Source organism: Arvicola amphibius, chromosome 15, assembly GCF_903992535.2.
Source record: "Arvicola amphibius chromosome 15, mArvAmp1.2, whole genome shotgun sequence".
Lineage (NCBI taxonomy): Eukaryota > Metazoa > Chordata > Mammalia > Rodentia > Cricetidae > Arvicola > Arvicola amphibius.
Window position 1 is genome coordinate 48,784,633 of NC_052061.1, and position 19,823 is coordinate 48,804,455.

At 42.9% G+C, this 19,823-nt stretch overlaps 1 protein-coding gene across 3 annotated transcripts in view; it reads right to left on the reverse strand.

The window, feature by feature from the left end:
• Ankrd11 (ankyrin repeat domain 11) overlaps positions 1-19,093 on the reverse strand; it is a 36,211-nt gene extending 17,118 nt beyond the window's left edge. For 2 of the 3 annotated variants that reach the window (XM_038312200.1, XM_038312198.1), the window contains exons 1-2: positions 18,953-19,093; positions 9,750-9,888 (exon numbers count right to left, since the gene is read on the reverse strand). In XM_038312200.1, coding sequence (XP_038168128.1) covers positions 9,750-9,888; positions 18,953-19,039 — 226 coding nt within the window. In that variant the 5' untranslated portion in view covers positions 19,040-19,093. Of the gene's footprint in view, positions 1-269; positions 367-9,749; positions 9,889-18,952 lie in introns of all 3 variants that reach the window. The other variant, XM_038312201.1, reaches the window with a different exon arrangement.
• Positions 19,094-19,823: the final 730 nt, after the last annotated feature.

The following is a 19,823-nucleotide window of genomic DNA, read 5'->3' on the forward strand; positions in this document are numbered from 1 at the left end:
AGACACAGTATATATAAATGCCCTGCTGTCAGCCCACTGGATCTAAGTCTTGGTCTCCACCAACCATTTGCTCCCTACAGGCGCCACACACAAAGGCAGTAGGATGGTTCAACACGACTGACCTGGCCCACATGGGACAAGTCTCTATTATTAACACGTGTCTGCAATTAAACTTCCCAGCCCTCCTCCAAACAAACAGTGCAGATATAAAATGGCAGACACAGTTTAATATATGTAAATAAATCAAGGCCAACTTGTCAGTACTGTACCTTTCTTCTTGCTTCTAGGAACCTCCATTTCATGCCATGGTGCTTCGAGGACCGTACCAGCCTTGCAGTACCACAACATGGACTGAGCTGGAGGCATCTAAAGGCATCAACACAGAGCACTAACAAGAACGATGTAACAGCTCAGCTGTTCCATCTTAACCGCCTCCTAACAAGCAGGTCCTGGGTGCCTCTGACCGGTGACAAAATGCCCTGCCAACCTCTACTGGAAAGACTGTGCTGCTGCTGCTCTTAAAAGAGGTGGGATGTGGAGAAGACACTCCAGAGTCCATGGTTTGGAAACACAAAGGTTCTCACTTTGCCTCTTGCCTGGCAGCACCTCCACTGCTGTGGAGATTGTAGGGTAAGCCCCTGAGAAGGGCCAAGACGGGTTTAGGGTTCTCCAGGTCACAGGGTACAAGCTACACACCCTAGATTTGCCAAAGGGAAAATGCTGATGAGGCTCTCACTGGCAAGTAGTATTCTTCCCTTCCTATCCAGAAAACCCTCTGCAGGAATAAACCAGCTTCTCAATCAGTGGTGACAGCTCTAAGAAAGCAGCCTCCGTGGGTGACATGACTACCCGACACTGAAAACTCTGGTCTTCAGCTGGCTTGTTTGGCTTCATCGGCACTTTTCCATGGTTGAGGTTAGCCTCAAAATCATCCTACCAATTTTCTATCAAACTGTTAGGCTTGCTTACTTAGAAGATTCTTAATGTGACAAGCCTATAGGTAGTGACATTCACCTGCTTAACAACTCATAGCAAACGCCCCTAAATACTCCAGGACACCATCAGCTAGTTTTAAACAAGCCATGATGTACAAATATGAGAAAGGGGGAAAATTAAGAATATGACGAGAACAAAATGTCAGAAAATCATGCCACTCTCAAAGGCTATACATAGCATCACATAGTCCTAGCTGTGGTGAGCTCTGCTTTTGTGTAGTATGTGGTTGATATACTGCAGATTAGTATGTCTTCAGATTATAAAGCACACTTTTGTTTGCTTGTTTAAGTTTGGCACTATGCCGAGTCTCAAATGAGCCTCCCAACCCTGCATTTTGTTTTATTTGTTTGAAATGGTCTCACATTTGAGGCCTAGGCTGGCCTCAAACTCACAATCCTCCTGCTTCCATCCCTCAAGTGCTGGAATTATAAGCATGTACAGATATACCTATACATTTTGTTTTGTTTGAGAGAGGGTCTTACTATGTAGCACTGACTGTCCTTGACCAGGGTGGCTTTAAATTCAAGAGATTTAGCCTACCTCTACTTCGAGTGTAAAGGTGCTTGCTACCATGCCTGGTCACATACCTATTATTTTAAAGATAACAAAGAAACCTAGTAAAGATGTAAGAGGCTAGCATTCTGTGACTGGGAGCACAACCTGGGATTTTTCCTTGTAGGGAAACTAAGAACACAAGACCTGTCTGTCCTCCAAAACAGTATGCCAACCAGGGGACATACAGGCTTGGGGTGGGGGGGGTGGTTGAGACATGGTTTCTCTGTCTGACAGCCCTGGCTGTCCGGGAACTAGCTCTTGTAGACAAGGCTGGCCTCAAACTCATAGATATCCGCCTTTCTGTGCTGTGATTATAGTGCCACCATTGCCTGGCTGGTCTGCTGTCCCTCCCTGTAGCTCAGTGACCACTAACTCTCACTCAGCCAAGAGGAGCTCTTAAAGATGCTCATAGACATGCAGCACTACTAAAATACTGCTCTGCTCACCTCACCTCCCCCGAAGAACTTGGTTCCGGAGCACAGCAACTTCTCACAGTCAAGCATCTTAGAACATCATCACTTTCTTGTCCAAATGTGAGTGTGAGTGTGTGTGTGTGGGGGGGGGGGGGGGGGGGGAGATAGGGATGGCTCTGAAATGTGCTTTCCTCAAAGTCTGAACCCTTTTACTGAAAGCACTTACTTTCTCTAAGCACATGCAACAACTGGCACCCACAACTGTCCAATTTTACTCCCCATCTTCAAAGGCCAGCAAACTTGAGTGTCTACCAGATTGAGACACCAAAGAAGCCATGGTTCACAATATACCCAGGTTTAGTGTGTCCAAAAATGGCTGAGCTACCTGACAAAGACACAGGCTGTGTTGCAGATGCCCCTGCAGCAGGATAAGGTACCAACATGAATAGAGCCTGGCAGTCTGGCTGACCTAAAGTGTGTGCTCAGGTTACCCAGCCCCACTCCCACTGTCAACAGCTGTATCCTGTCTGTGGGAGGGAAACAGGGCAGGAAGCAGGAACTATTAGTTTCCACAGACAACCAGAGTTCCTCTGACATTTTATACTGATTTCTGTTTATATTCTTCAAATGGAAACAAAGTAGACTTCATATAAATTCCAAATGGTATTTGCTAAAATTGCTAAGTAGAACACTGGTAAGTCCAAGGCAAAATTTAGTCTAGGACACAGTTGAATGAGTGGCAGGTAGAATCACAAGTAGAACCTAAGCCTACAGAAGGGCAGCAGGGGAAGGAAGGCTGTCCAGCTGATCCAAGGGTCCCCTTTAAAACTGCTTCTTGGGCCTTGTTTTGGGAAGAGCCCACGGGTAGAGAGTCTGAGAAAATAAATACTTGGGAGCTGTGGCAGTTCTCTTAGGCAGACATGCACTTGGATGATCCTACTTTCCACCTCTAATAACAAAGAAGGTGACAGTGCTCTACTTTTCTACGGTCTGCACCACGTCTCATGCCAGACCTTGGAGGAAAGACAGCTGTGTTCTATCACTCAGATGGAAAACTTCCTAACTTGTGATTGGTCACCCACTGACTCTTTTTCCCAATCACCTGGACCTGCTGGTGTGGCTTTCAGGGAGACTGGACAAATGCACTGGCAGCCTATTATGACTGACACCTTTCTGCCATTACCTCTGTTAGATGCACAGGTTTTTGGCAGCGAGGACTGACTGCTTTCCCAGGATTCCTTGAATGACGGGGCAACACATCCAGTTTCCAGCTGTGAGCGTAGCAGAAGTCTATGACTCTACCAGTGCTATTCAACAGTGTCAGGAACCAATAACCAATGTTCCTATCTAGACTTACTCTTTTATTGCTTATAGCTCACTGCACATTCTGAATGATTCTCCCTCATGCTCCTTTACAGCAGCTCCCCTGTGCCTGCCTCCTCCCCTGCAGCTCTAACCAGATTTAACCCTTACTTTCTCTTATCTCTCATATGTTCTACTTCCATCTATGTCTCAGTTCAGGAAATTTGTTCAGCTACAATTAACTCATTGGTTATTTTGTGGGTGTTTGTCTGTGTAAGTTCAGAGGTCAACTTTGGATGATGACACAGTGCATCTTTATATTTCATCTTTTTGCAATAGGGTCACTTAATGGCCTGAGGTTTGTTTGCCAAGTAAGCTAAGCTGGTTAGCCAGTGAGTTCCGGACATTTACCTGCTCACACCTTTCCAGCTCTGAAGTTAGAAACATGTGCCACCAAACTTAGCTTTTGCACATCCTCAATCTGTACAGTAAGAGCTTTATTCCCACTGATTCTATTGTATCTAATAAACTATAGTCTGGCCACTGAATTTATTTTAGTGATAATTTTCATATCCGGATCTTTGTTTGATACTTGTTTTATTTCTTGTGTCTGATCTTATTTTTTTCTCCTATTACATTCTTCTGGTTTTCATTGTTAACATTCCAGGGTGTTATTCTAAATCCAGCCCTCGAAGAGCTTTCTGAAACAGCTTTCTTCCCTGTGGTCTATAATTCTGCCAGGCATCCAAGAACCTCGTTAATGACCTTAAACCTGTCTTGCCAGTGTGTATGGAAGCACAAATCCAACCCTACTAGAGGAAGGGACAGGTTTCAGAAGAAAAGCCTATAAACCCTCTTTAAAATTATCAGCAAAGACTGGGATCTTTCCTTGACAGACAAATGTCATCCAAAGACTTAGTCATTTTGTGGGGATAAGCACTCTGTGGTGTCCGAGGACTGGCTTCAGGGTAGAGGTCCAATTCTGGGGCCTGTAACTCTACTAAGTGAGGTACTGTTATTCATTTCACAGTGTGAGGGTTGCTTTTGGCATTTCTAATTCTAGGCTTTTGCAATGAGACCAGTACACCTCATTATGGAAATTGTAACTCTTAGTAGCAACTTCAGAATCCAGATGCCAGTATAGTCTTTATTCTACTCTGTAGAGGAACAACTTTCATAGTGGTATTTTGAAATAGCAGTAAATTACTTATAGGTGTTAATGAAACTCTCTCCATGGAACAGTTTCACACTATTCCTAGATATGGGTAAAGTACAGTGAACACCAATGCTCTTGACAACTCTTGTTTTTACATAAAAAAAAAAAACCAAAACCACCACCACCACCAACAACAAACCCACAAAAAAACACATGCCTCCCCAACCAAATATTTGACCTAGTTTATTTAAAGTACAGTGTTTCTGGTCACAAAGTCCCAATAGTGGACAAGATACACACTAAGCCATCAGTTGTAAAAATTAACTCCATCTACCATACCTAACCTTGGGCTACATAGTATGTAGAGGGTTTACAGAGTGCTGGTCTTAGCAGCCCAACCTGCAGTACAATCATTACATTAAGTAATGGTAGTAATTGCTAACTGCACTTCTGATTTACTGATAAGTGTTTGTCTTTCATTTTTGTGAGGGTCATAATAGCTGTGCTGTGGTAAGTGACCCCTTGCATCTATGCGCTATGGCATTCCTATCCCGAGTGGACTCCTCTATTGTTGTTCTTCCTTCTTAGATGGCTATCTGTGGGGGTAGTGAGGTCGGATACAAGTCAGACCATGTCCTGGCCTTTGTGACCTCTGCAGATTGTTTTTTCAAGTTCTAAACCAAGGGTAACATTTAAACTCTCACTGCACATTTTCCCAGAATCACATAAGGCATATACTTGCTGTGGCATAGTTCACATAAGGCATATGCTTGCTGTGGCATAGTTCAGCAGCAGAATGTGAGGAGATCCACATAACGAACAATCAGGACAATTTCAAAACCTGCCACTTATTCTCACTATACAGCACATGCTGAAGATTAGAAAGTAATAAAGCAACAAGTTCAGACATCTATCAATCCTGCCTGGCTAGACCCCAAACATTGGCAATACCCCTCCCAATATTGAAGGGGGTTTGCGTTTCACAAGTCAGAACCTGACAAATGGGAAGGCTGGGGCAGAGCAGCAAAGGCAAGTCTCAAAGTCCCACAGTGTATAATCAGGACTAAACTGCCTGGCTCCTGTATTTGCCTGCCACTTCTCCTGTTACCTTGGCTTATTTTGCTGTCTCCTTGCTATAAATGCCAAACAAAAGCCCCAAGCCTTGGTATCAAGGATGTGTTATGCCATGGGTTTGCTCTCCAGAGCAACTGCCACTGAATTTTGGAAAACTAAAGAATTTAAACCAGAAAGAACCTTCTTTGCTAGTCCATGATCTCCTTTGTTAAAGGAAAAAAAAGGCTAGATCTAGACATGAAAATTGGCTGAGAAATACACCAGACCAACCACTTCTCAATTATGTAGAATATTTTATTTGGATCTGTTTGGTCACAAGTAGTCTAGGCTCATCTCAGACTCCGCACTGGGCTGAGGCTGCTGGTCCATAGGTCATAGCTGGGGTATGCCAGAAACCCCCATGTTCTCAGTATCCCCTGCCATGACTCTGGCTAGTGAATCAGTGGCTTGGTAGACAGGATGAAGACTCTACTCTCTCATTTGCCATGGTCCAGCATCTGCCAATTTGCAGCCCACAGCAATGACCACACCTAGTGAACAAGTTTTGGTGCAGAAGCCTCCTTAGCCCAAACTCACTATCTCTTATACCAAACATTCTGAGTTTCATGAATTCCTACACAGTTAATGGCAAGAGACTAGAAAAACTGAGGGAACAAGACCTGAGGAATAAACACCTAACCGAATGCCTAAGAACTTATGAGTCAACGTGCTGCACAAACCCTGAGAGTCTTGTTCAAAGGTATAAGCAATACCTTTTATTCCCTCCCTTGTTCCAAAGAAGCAATGGATACTGGGAAGAGGCAATTGTTGGCTCCAATATTTGACTATGACATATGCAACGGAGCAGGTGATTTCTGTGTGAATCCTACAAAGGTTAGGTAAGTGGCTATTTACAGTGATTTTTTAAAAAAGAAATTTTCCAACATAAAATGGGGGTCAGACATCATATAATTCCATAATAAAGGCTTTTCCATCCCACACCCCAAGCATTAGATGGCCTACAACTCACAGAATCTACCTGCCTCCTAAGTGCCAGGATGAAAGTACCTGCCACCACACCAGGCCACCATGAATATTCTGGTGCAGGAACTCTATAAACTGAGACCAGACCAAAGGAGCAGGAGGAAGAGCTTGTCAACAGGTCAAGGTGGTGTCTGTGGTCAGTCCCATGATCTGGTCTGGAAGAGGTCATAAGGGAGTGGGGATAGTCTTATATTCTAAGATGGGGCACTGACTCTGGGCTGCCTGGTTTTCTTATACAGACAACTAGATCTGCTTCCAGTCTTATCAATGTGTCACAAGGGTCAGACGTTCCACTGCTAGCTGTCAGAAATGTATTTTCCCAGTCTCTTCCCCTGCACTACCAACCCTAAAAGAGGCAATGCTTCTGGATATGCTCTTGTCCACAGCTTCCGGGTATTGTGATGACAATTATGTTGCACCACCATACAGAAGTACAACCTTGGGAGGGCAAGCTTTTCACCAGGCTGACTCACAACAGACAAAACTGTATTGTTCTTGGCAGGCTGCCCTCAGTCCTGACTAAGCACTGGAAGGCCACACCTCCAGTGGGCTGGGTCATATCCAACAGGGTCTGGGAAACAATTTGTATGGTTTGGTAGTCTGAGGCTAGCCAGCATTTTGACACTTGAGGGAGCAGCAGAGAAAGCTGCCGGGAATCCTGATTGGGGTGGGGAGTGGGGGTATTCCTTGTGTTTCTGGGCTAGGCCACTTATGTCATCAAGGATGAGTACTAAATTGTACATTATCAGCAGAGGGCGCTGGAGAGACACTGTAGGGTCAAGAATAGCTAAGCTGTTGGCCTGGGGTTTGCACTTACTCATAATAACATAATTTCAAAGAGGTAGAATGTGCTTAGTATGACTAAGCCAAACACTTCGAGGGAAGCCTGAAAACCCTAAGAAGACAACCAGAGAAATCCTATCTCATTCTCTATTTTATCAAGTTAAAAGTCTTTTCCAGTTTCTAGAACTCTGAGCTAAAATAAAACTCGTTTACATGGGGGAAAAATACCCACCATACAATTCTCACTTCCCCCGGTGTGTGGGGAGGTTATTCCTGAATAACGTGGTGGGTGCCTCTGCAGATAGGTGACAGCCTTCTACTCCATCATACCCCATCTCTATGCTTCTTTGGGGGAGAGGGAGAGTATCTTAGGTATCTAACTCACCAAAAAGTGCAGAAGAGAAAGGCAGTTTAAGAAGAAAAGCATGTGAGTAAGAAAGTGAGTAAGCAGATCTCGCCGGAGGAAGACAAAGATTCACAGCCTTCTAAAGCTATACCGCACATCTGTAATTCCAGTACTTAAGAGATGGAGGCAGAAGGATCAGAGTTTGACAGCAGCCTGGGAAATATTATGAAAACCCATCGCAAAATATGGAGATATCTAAGGATGGAAATGCAGATCAAGGGTAGAGATTTACATACATAGGCTCTGGGTTCTATTTCCAGTGCAACAAAAATGAGTGAAGAAATAAACTAGTAAACAAGGGAGTTCAACCTTGCACACGAACAACAGTATCATCTCAATGGAATGACTAGTGTTATACTAATGAAGCAGATTCACAAATGTTATTAGCCCTTAAAATAGTAGTAAACTTAGATCAGGGCATACACACATTTTATATGTATGTCTACAGCTTAGTTTTGATTGAAAATACTTCCAAATATATTTCCAAAATGTTCTAAGTCTCCCTAGCTGAGCTCCTGCTGGTGTGAACATACACAGACTGATAGTACCCCCTCACCACAGGTTGAAGGATGACCACAGAGTACAGTGGGGACAGAGACTCATCACTGATAAACACAAGTCCAACCCCCATGACCCCTGAGGAAGAATTCTCTCTAGCATGACAATATGAATCACCTTTCACAAGTCACGGGGCTCTCCTAGGAAGCACAAAGATTTGCCTCATTAACACTTTATAGCAAGACTTTCAGAGAATGTGCGACCACTTCAGAGGCTGTATTTCAATCCCCCACAACCACTGTCTAAAACACCAACAGTCAACAGGGAATACCATGCTTTGCAACAAGCAAATCAAGAGAGGGTCCTCCCCCTCTACACACACACACACACACACACACACACACACACACACACACACACACACACACACACACACGGAAAAAGGCATTCAGGTTTGATCTGGTTTTCTCTGGGTACATCCCTATGAGTTCCAAGGATGTCCCCTCTACCCAACCCAGCCTCTCCATTACAGCAGAACAGAGGTGGAGGAAAACCTGATATCCACATATTTCTGCTTTTCCTTGGAAACATCTGCGATAGAGAATGGAACATTCATCTCTGTCCCTTCTTCATCTAACGTCTCTACAAAGCATCCACTCCCAAACACCAATAAATTACAGGAGTCATGCACATCGACCCAAACTATGTCCTTAAATCCTAGGCAAAGATAAAAGTGTGTACTGCCCTAGAAGGTAGCCTCATCTCAGTACCTTTAGCAACCTTGTCTCATGCCCAGGACACTGCCTCGGTATGCATTTCTGGAGCCTGAGACTAAAGATGAAAGGCAGTGTTCTCAGTAGGTTCACTCCAGGCCTCTGCCATTTTGGTGTTTTCCTGCCCCATAAGTTATTTATTTGGGGGGGGCAAGGGGGAGGGAGGGAGGGAGGGAAGGAAGGAAGGAAGGAAGGAAGGAAGGAAGGAAGGAAGGAAGGAAGGAAGGAAAGGGGCTGAAGAAAAGTCAGATGACCAGTAGAGGGGAAGAATACTGTCTGGGTACAAAGATCATCAAACACAGGAGGATTTGCAAGCCAGCAGCAGAGACCAGGGTTCTTCCTTGAGTAGCCCAAGACAGAATCAAATTGGGAATATACACAACAAGGGGTAACAACCCCAACCTCTACACATGCCTAGGTATGCTCCTGTTCTAAATCTTAGAGCTATAACATTTTCAGGAAAGACTATATACCAGCTGACTCATGTTCAGGATTCTCTCTGGTTTTTTGCTACAAATAATAAAATTTAATTCAAGTGTCCTGGTAGCCCTGCATCTTTGCTCTGTATGAACTTCTGGAAAATATAGCAGGGAACATGGACCCTTGCAAGTTTGATATCTTCAGATGAGGCTTTTCTGTTAAAGACATGGGCTCAACTTGGAGGAACCATCACGCAAAGGCTGGTGCAGCAGCTACAGCAAGACTCTTCCATGGATTCAGTGTTAAACCGGGAAGGGCAAGGGATGGGACAAGTGGCCCCTGTCTGGTACCTGTGTCCGAGTCTTTCTGCTCTCCATTGGCCCCCACAGTGAAGGGCAGCTTCCTCTTGGTGGCTCGTTCTCTCACCTCCTTCCCTCCATCACTGCGGTCCAGCTTTGGAGTCTTGGTTAGAGAAACTTTATCTTTATCCTAGAAAAGAAAGTGATACTTTCACATATAATTCCCAAATTAATTCCTCAAATCAGTTATGACTTTGCTTCATGTACCAAAGAAAGCAAATCTGTTACTGGGGCAATTAACGGCCACTCCTGTTTCTGGCCACATGTGCAAAGCCAGGAGGGCTATGTTGGTGACAAGGACTAAAAAGATAGTGCTGACTGGGGTTTGGCATTGACCACAGGCCCATAGTACATGCTGCTCATCCTTTAACTGAAAGCTGTGCAAATGAAGAAGAGCAGGTTGATTTCTGTCCCATACTATTTCCCTAGAGGAAGTATTAAATGAGGAACAATGAACTCTCCCTACAATGTGGAATCAAACTATTCATCGTAACTCTCATATGGAAAAAGGGGCCTTTAAAGGTGCACACTCACCTTGTCCAAGGGTTAAGCCCTAAAGTGACTCCAACAACCTTGCATCCCCTTTCTGTGCCCACTGAACATTGGCTGAATTGCAGCTTCGCAGTTCTGCTCCTGGGTGATATAATGTACTCTGCCCATACTTTCTACCTCACCCCGGGCCAGAGATACTGGAAGGTAGCATATCTATAGGTAAGAAAAATTCAAATCTATGTACCTAACCATAGCTACTATGCAAGAGGGTCTCTCTTACAGGGTACTAACCCAGGAGCTTTATAATTCTGGCCACTTATCCCAATCCCACACATATATACACACACAACGCATGTACATGCCAATGCCAGGTTGGTCATGAGTAAGTTTAGAATTTGTTTCATCAAAAAATCAGTATGGGGGCCGGGCGGTGGTGGCGCACGCCTTTAATCCCAGCACTCGGGAGGCAGAGGCAGGCGGATCTCTGAGTTTGAGGCCAGCCTGGTCTACAAGAGCTAGCTCCAGGACAGGCTCTAGAAACTACAGGGAAACCCTGTCTCGAAAAAACAAAAACAAAACAAAACAAAAAAATCAGTATGGGCCAGGTGATGGGGGCAAATACCTTTAATCCTAGCACTTGGGAGGCAAAGGCAGGTGGATTTCTGTGAGTTTGAGGCCAGCCTTTTCTATAAAGTGAGTTTCAGGACAGCCATGGCATGAAAGAAACTCATCTTTAAACAAACAAACCCAGTATGGATTAGATGTAATGCACCCCCCTCCAGAAGCGGAACCTAGACACACTGCACATGCACACCTACCATGTAGATTCTGAAAATGTTTCATACAAAAGCAAGTCTGTATTTGAGGCTCAGGTCACATGGTATTTACACACACAGAACATGGAGTTATGGAGGCAGGGAAAACGTGAAGAATAGCTAGACATCAAAACCCAGGCGCACACAGAACATGACTGTGGGAGCAGGAGGTGCCTTTGCAAATGTTGCAGGTGTTGCTATCCACACTATAAAGGGCAACTTGTCTGGCAAAGCAACAGTTAGCACTGTGACCACTACACCCAGACCCAGGAAGAACTAGAATCGGGCTGACCTGAAGGAGTCTACAAGTGAGGTTTGTCAAGTCCAATCAACAACTTTGACTGGACATGGAACAATCAGTTCTGAGTCTTTGGCCTCTCCAGCACTCATCACAGAGGGGGGCTCTGGCCCTGACTTCCCTCACAGATGGTGCTATCCTTTATAGCAGCCAAGCAGAGGGCCTCAGCAAAGACACCAACACATACCTGCTGGAGTACATGAACACTGAGGTATGATAGAACCTAGAGGCCATTCTGCAAACACAGCACACTTGAGACTGACTGGTAAACGTCATTCATATTGAAAGTGAAATAAAGGGGGCTGGAGAGATGGGTCAGTGGCTAGGAACATTTGTTGCTCTTGCAGAAGACTAGGGTTTGACTTCCGCCACTAACATGGTAGTTCACAAATACCTAAAACACCTATTCCAGGGTTCTGGTGCCCATCTCTGACCAAGCACATACATGGTACATAGACACAAATGCAAGCAAAACACTCACTGAGAAAATAAAATGAATAAACCTAATTTAAAAATTAAAAAATGTAAAAAAAAAAAACAGTGAAAAAGAAGCTGTATTTGTGTGTCACTTGAAAGTTTCACATTTAAAAAAAATATAAAAACTACCAGCTCGAGCCGGGCAGTGGTGGCGCACGCCTTTAATCCCAGCACTTGGAAGGCAGAGGCAGGTGGATCTCTGTGAGTTTGAGGCCAACCTGGGCTACAAGAGCTAGTTCCGGGACAGTCTCCAAAAGCTACAGAAGAAACCCTGTCTCGAAAAACTAAAAAAACTACCAGCTCTTTGTGTAGGTAAATAGCTGCCACACAATCACCTGTTCTCTGGGTTAAGCCTCCATGTTACTGAAACAGTCATGGATCTACTGCCCGTGGCCACTTAACATTGGGGCCTATTAGAAGAAACAGGTTATTGGGGGTTAAACTTTTAAAAAAATATTTATTTATTTATAATGTATACAATATTCTATCTGTGTGTATGCCTGCAGGCCAGAAGTGGGCACCAGACCTCATTACAGATGGTTGTGAGCCACCATGTGGTTGCAGGGAATTGAACTCAGGACCTTTGGAAAAGCAAGCAATGCTCTTAACCTCTGAGCCATTTCTCCAGCCCCGGGGTTCAACTTTTAAGAGAGTGTCTTGTCTGTCTTGCCTTCCTCTCCTTTATTCCCACCTAGAGACGAGCATTATGCCCTCTTGCCAAGATGCTCTCTCTGCCTCATTCATGCCAAAAGAGGTGGGGCAAAAAGACTAAAGACTAAACCCTCTGAAAGTGCGAGCCTCTTCCATTGCCACCCCTGTGCGAACAACAAACAAAAAAACCAAACAACAAAACATGAGCCACATCCACACAAACAAAACTTTAAAAAAAATTGGGGGTGGGGAGTCATACTAATACACCTGGCACTCTACTGAAGACAAATTCAGAGCTCAACATAGAACTGAATGAATGCTTAAAAATGAGGTTCTGAAGAGTGAATCTGGACTCAAAATTTTGTTCTCCAACTATGAAAAGACAGCATGGTTCCAACTAGTATGAGCATTCCCCACTAGAAAGGAGACTAACTGTAAATGTCACAGAATGTCTACTTCTGAAATTGAGCCAAGTCTGATCAACATCTCCTGTGAAACTGTAGTATGTCCTAAAAATGGTCAAGGTGGCAACAACATGGCACCTGAAACAGCCACAGCCCTGACCCCATTCAACCATGTGTTGTACTGTGCACACATGGTACATACAGAAAAGCTTGCCTTAATCAATTCCATGACTTTCATTATAAAAATTGCAGAGAGGAAATTTCAGGATAAAGTCAATGTATTTGGAACTTTAATTCACTGGCCAGTGACCTTAAAAGCAAAAAACAAACAAACAAAAACAACAAAATCAAAAACCAAAAAAAGAAAATTCAGTAAGGGCAAAATACTATACAGGACACCAGTAACCCAAACTTGTGAACCAAATCATTCTACATACTCTTGTAGAGAAGTCCATCCTCTCAAAGTAGCCCTAGCACTTTTGTAACATGTGCTTCAGTGGACTCTGCTCCAGTCACTGGATCCTACTGCATCTTTATATTACAATCAGAGCTTAAGCCCTCCAACTTTCAAGGCAATTTTAACTTTAATTACAAAAGGTCCTCTGAATATCCAAGTGAACTTACAAGGATTTCAATGGCTTTATGTTGAATTTATGTACAAGTGGAAAGGGAAGCACCTAAAAGACAATGAATTTTCTGATGTGGGAGTCCCCTTTGTGTGCTATAATTACCATTAATGAATAAAGAACTGCCTTGACCCATTGATAGGGCAGAACTTAGGTAACGGAGAGAACTGGACTGAATGCTGGGAGAAAGAAGGATGAAGTCAGGGAGACACCATGGATCTACTGCCGGAGATAGATGTGCTAAAACTTTGCTGGTAGGCCACGACCTCGTGGTGATCTACAGATCAACAGAAATGGGTTAAATTAAAATGTAAGAGTTAGCAAATAAGAAGCTAGAGCTAATGGGCCAAGCAGGATTTAATTAATACAGTTTTGTGTGATTATTTCAGTTCTGGGTGGCCGGGACAAACAAGCGGCCCTCCTACTACAGTTTTCTGAATTCATTAAATACTATTATTAAAGTCTTCCTAATATAATACCTTAGCAATTTCAGGCTACAGGTATTATTACAACACATCTTGCAACATATCCTCCAAAATAATTTATTTAAAAACAATTTTATTAACTCTGCCTGCTTTTAAGAAAAATGATTTACTTCTTTCCTACCACCCTTTTCTTTCAATGACAAGGTCTTATTCTGTATCCCTAGCTGGTCTCAAACTTTACCAGGTTGATATCAAAAACAGAGATCTGCACTCTCTGCTTCTTGAGTGTCAAAGTTAAAGGTATGTGCCATCATGCCTGGCAAGATCTATTTTATTTATAAGTGTATGTGGTATGTGTGTGATAATTCATATGAATGCAGATGCTCTCAAAGGCCAGAGGAGAAAGATAAGTCTCTGATTTGTTTGTTTTTGAGAAAGGGTCTTACTTTGTTAATTACAGCCTGAGCCTGAACTCTATATACTTCTGAGAGGTGGGATTACAGATGTATCATCACACCCAACTGTAAATATACTTTACAATTACAATCCCTGACTTTTCATTAATTACATTAAGAAGTGAATTTTATATAAAGTGTTTGCATTGCAACCTTGCCCAAATCATTGAGTCTTATAGCTTTTGTGCAAATTCTTAGGGCACTTCCCTATAGATATCTTGGGGGAAAAAAGGAAGTTTATTCTCTCCTTTCCAATCTCTTAGATTTGCTTCTGTAGTCTTGCTATTGTACTAGCCAAACCTGGCAGCACAATACTAGGTTTCTTTCCAACAGTGGAGAAACTAGGTATCTTTCTGCCTTGTTTTCAAACTGATACAGATAGTCCACATAAAACCTGAGAGGGCTTAAAAAGGAATTCTAGACACTAAAAAACAAATTTATCCACATTTCCCCCCTCCCCCTCCCCCAATTGGCTTTGCTTGAGGTGGTATGCTGTGGCTCCTTTAAGAGAGGTCTTACTGATTCTGCGGTAGTAGCTGGCAAGTTTGGCAGCTTCCCAGCTGTGGGTGAAACGGCTAGCACTAACTCTGACTCTTTGGGGAAACCAAGCATTTGGGTGGGGTTTGTGAGTAACATGCTGCGCTTGCTTGGTGGCAACGTGGACTGGCTGTGTTCCTGGAAGTGGGGCAGTGTGCAATGTTCAAAGGCACAAGCGGCTCCGCCTGAACAGGACAAGCAGGCAGTGCCATATTTCCACTATTAATGGGGCAGTTTAAGTTTTAAGAAGCACTTAGCATTTTAAGAAGCGCTCCTGGACAGTAAAGAATTACAGATACACACTAGGACAGATTCAGACATCAGAGACCTCAAAATGGGTCAGTGTTGGATAAATGTACGTAGGCTTGGAAGAAGAAAAAAGAGTACAGAGAGTTGGAAAAGAAGTAAATGGTTAAAAATAAAGTCTTTAAAGAGAGTACAGACAGTCATAGATTAAAGGAGTAAAGAAAATAAAATAATAGAGTAAAAACAAGCCACATAAAGATGAAATATGCAGAGAGTCTGGATTATGTATGTGTTATATTTGAAGTTTTGACTGTGAATGAACTAAGTACAGAGAGGTATTTCATTGTATGGGCTGCTAAGCTAAACCAGCATGTATATTATAAAGGTATCATGACTTCAAAAATTTGGGTCTAAGGATATGTTGCTTTGGAAAAGAGGTTCTTCTGTTGTTTCCACAGATGATGAGAACCCGTGGAACAAAACCCAACCAGGGGACTTCTGTATGAGGACCTAATATGCTCAAGAATGTTCAGCACTCCTATAGCCATGACATGTGTCACTCCTGGAGAAGTGGGGAATGAACAGGGCAGAAGGGACCAAGTGGAGAAGCCACTGAGGTTTTTAGTGATTTGCTAACCGACAGCACTGGCTAGCCCCAGGAATGGTTTTGGGAAAGAATCCAAAGCATGGCCAGTTTTGTTTGTTGTGGAGCAATACTAGGGCTCCACAAGGAGCTTTGATCTTTGATATTGCAAAGACCACTAGATATTATGGCATATACAGGGTGTACACACACACACACACACACACACACACACACACACACACACACACACAGAGAGAGAGAGAGAGAGATCTTAAATTAAGGGATGTACTAGCCTTGAGGGGTGCCCACCCAAAGATCCTCCTTATGTTCACCAAGTCTGTATAAGATAGATTCTCAGCTAAGAAGCTGATCCAGAATGCCCTTGGAGAATTCCAGGAGAGGCTGCTTTTCACTCTCTTCTGGGAGAGTTTATGCTGAGATTCAGATGACCATCTGTCACAGGAAAATGAGAATGGTTCTGAACTAGGATGAGAGATATCACTTCTTGCTGAGTTGTCTTGGTTAACACAGCAACCCTATAGCTCTCAACATAGCATGGTCAACAGGGAAGGGAATTTGCTGGTTCCTACTTCAGTTTGGATGTTGCAAAGGTGTTGAGTACATCTTTTCCACATGCCAGCTTGTACCACTAATCAGTGTGTAGCAAAATATGTACCAGAACCACATGCTCTTTCCTTTCACAAATACTTCACTTGGCATGATTCATTTGGGGATAAAAATGAAAAAATAGGTTGCTTTTGACAACATGCAACTGTTTCTGAGGAAATGAGTTCACAGGGTAATAGTTGAAGCCACTGCAGGGTCCTGTCACCAGCAGGTCCTCCCTCATGATCCCTGAGATCCTACGTACTCCTTAAGGAAGAGACTACATCGTGGAGTCCTCTTACTAGGTTCCACCCTGAATGATCGGATGAGCTAGGAAAAATCCACTAGCGCTAAGCACTGCCAGCAACATTACACAGCAATTTCACAATTACCATCAATCTCCAGAAAAGATCTGGCCCTTTGCAGTATAGTATAAGTAAGCAATCAATCAAACAAACAAACAAACAAAAAGACATGGCTATCTTGTTGGAAAAGAAAAAACAACAACAACAACAACAACAAAAAATCTTAAATCAAATCCATGTACACTGCTCATGGTCAATACATAATCCAGGTTTTGCAGTCTCAATACTAACTCAACACAGCTCAACTTGTGTCTCTTCAGTTAACAATAACCCAAACCAACATGAAACAACAGGAATTATTTATTGTTATAAGGCTGTTAGAGCCTAATTTCTACAGCTTTAATCATGGGTTGCTGCAACCTACTACTCTTGCTGGGGCCCGATTAGACCTTCTTACCCATTCACACCTGCACATCAGGCCATGAACCATACACCTGAGAGGCATCACTTCTTCCACGACAACTTCTAAGACCCACATACTAGAAGAACTAAATATTCTGAGCACAGCTTCTTCATCTTTCTCAGTCTGCCAATGACAGGTCCAATCTTTATTTTCCCCAATCTACACCTTAAATCTACTTGGTGCTGCATGAAACCCAAGCCTAATCAATTCCTGGTCTCTTACAGACATTTTGGGGGGGATTCTGTGACTCCTACTTACATCACTTGTGTGTCCATAAGAAGTTTTTGTACAAAACAAGACAGCCAAGCAACACAGATTGATAGATCTCTCTCTCTCTCCCTCCCTCCCTCTCTAAACAAAATAGGGAACTGCTCTGATTTGAATGTCCACAGGCTCTGAGATGTATGTCCTGTTTCCAAGGTCAGTTTAGTGAGGAAGTTCTTCACAGAGAAGGCTGAGAGGATAGTGAAACCTTTTCCCTTATCCTTTCCTTTCTCAACAATTCTGATTTTATTGCATGGGAACTTCCATGCATATACCTGAAACCTAGTCTTTGCATCTATTCAGTGTGAAACTTTCCCAAAAGTAGTTTCATGCTACACGAGTATTTAGGGTCCCAAAGGCACATCTATCTTTTATTTCTAAACAGCACCTAATATATCCTTGTGTACAAGCCACTTTATGCTCAACCAAAATTGAAAAAAACAGATTATCTGGCTCACTAGTCTTTACATGTAGAATACCTGCTAATAGTAACTGAGAGTATTATCAAGATTGAGAAAGAATTAAACTGGGAGGAGCACTGACAGACTGAAGGCATAGCAGAGCTAGGACCTATTAACAGCCATGGGTTAGGATAGGTACCAAGAGGTTCAGGAAGAGCAACTAGGAACTACATCAAGGTGAATTATGACTAGAAAATCATCTTATAATAACATGACCTGAATTCTGAGGGTGAGTCAGGACTTCACCTCATTGGCTAAGAGGTGCTCTTCTACCACAGAGAAGAAACTCAGCCCCAGGACAGCTCATACACTTGGTAACAGTTATGATATATATATATATGTATATATACATACACACATACATATATATACACACATAAATATACACACACATATATATATTAAAAAACTAAACACATAAAATATATATCTACATGGCAATTCTAACTTCTTGTTCATCAAGGAGTCTTCCCTTGGTGCTATGAAGTATGCATTCAGAAGGTAGTGTCAACAACACAATGATTAAATTACAGCAATTTAGAGTTACATTCTATTTTTCTATTCTTGGATTTGTTTATTTGAGACAGCATTTCTCAGTGTAGCCCTACCTATCCTAGAACTTTCTCTGTAGATAGGCTGGCCTTGAACTTAGAGATCTACTTGCCTCTGCCTCCTGAGTGCTAGGATTAAAGGTGTATGCCACAATCACCTGGTTTTATTCTTGTTTTGAACTGACAAAATGCGAAAGCAAATGTCTCACAGTATAGTTATAGCCAGTATAACTAAGACATAGTTAACTGTCTCACTATCTTAGAGCTCTGAGGACATAGATGGGTAACTTCTGTATTCAAGTCTGCAAAGGGCTTGACTACGATAAGCTTAAGCAGGGCCTCTTCAGTGAGTGAACGGCTCCTTACATCCCCAGTCATAAGAGAACTGGACACTACTGAAAAGACAAGGCCCCACAAAACAGGCCAAGAATGGGCTGGCCTGTGAGCTCATGGATATGAGTGCTGTCTTTAGTCCTTATCCTGAGCCTTAATGATCCAGGAGAGGAAAGAAGTGGGCAAGCCCAAGTGTTACCTTTTTCCCAGTTTGTTTCTCCACCATGTCGTTGCTGAGAGAAAAGTCTTCTTGCTGTGGTGTTTTAGAACACCCACCCTTGGGCATCGTTCTCCTCCCCTTACTTGATCTTCATTTATGCTGCATTGCTTCGTCATCAACTGTCTGCTTAAAAAAGAAAAGAGAAAGCAGGTTTAAAAGAAAATAATTAAATAATAATAATAATAATAATAATAATAATGAAACCAAATCATAAAATCTTGCCAATTTCATAGGGGTACCAAACAGACTGCTCAACCAAGACGTGCAGTTGTTTTGACCTGAGTAGCCAGGAGCTTCACTCTGGGTAGGGAGCTGAGCAAGGAGGGCTATTTCAAGAGGCAGTTCCCCAGGTTATCATCAATAGGAGCACTGGTTATGCTGCATAATGGAGAGCAAAGTAGATGAGGAACTCATGATAGGAGAACAAAATGAACTGTTAGGATCCTGAAAGTCCATTCTGGGGGACAGCCATGAGTACATGATACCTGAACCCATTTAAAATAGAAAAAAATCCACAATTGGATGGAGCTTAGTGATCCTAGGGACTCTGCCCTTTGTTCTTGCTCTGTATACTGTCTTTTCTGACAGGCAAGGACGGTGAATACCCAGAGCAGAGAGTGCCCTGGCCCTCAATTCCAACAGATCATAATGCCCCAAAGCTCAACTTCCAACATCTGATACTTATCAACTTCGAAACATTCTTGTTCTTCACACCACTATGTGAAAGGTAGAAAGAGAAACACTCTACTTTCCATTAACACAAAAAACCAGTAAGCCTGTAATTCCCAAATAAAATATGAGTGGCATAAACAAATGACAACTATGAGGGAGTCCCTAGAAGATGCACAGG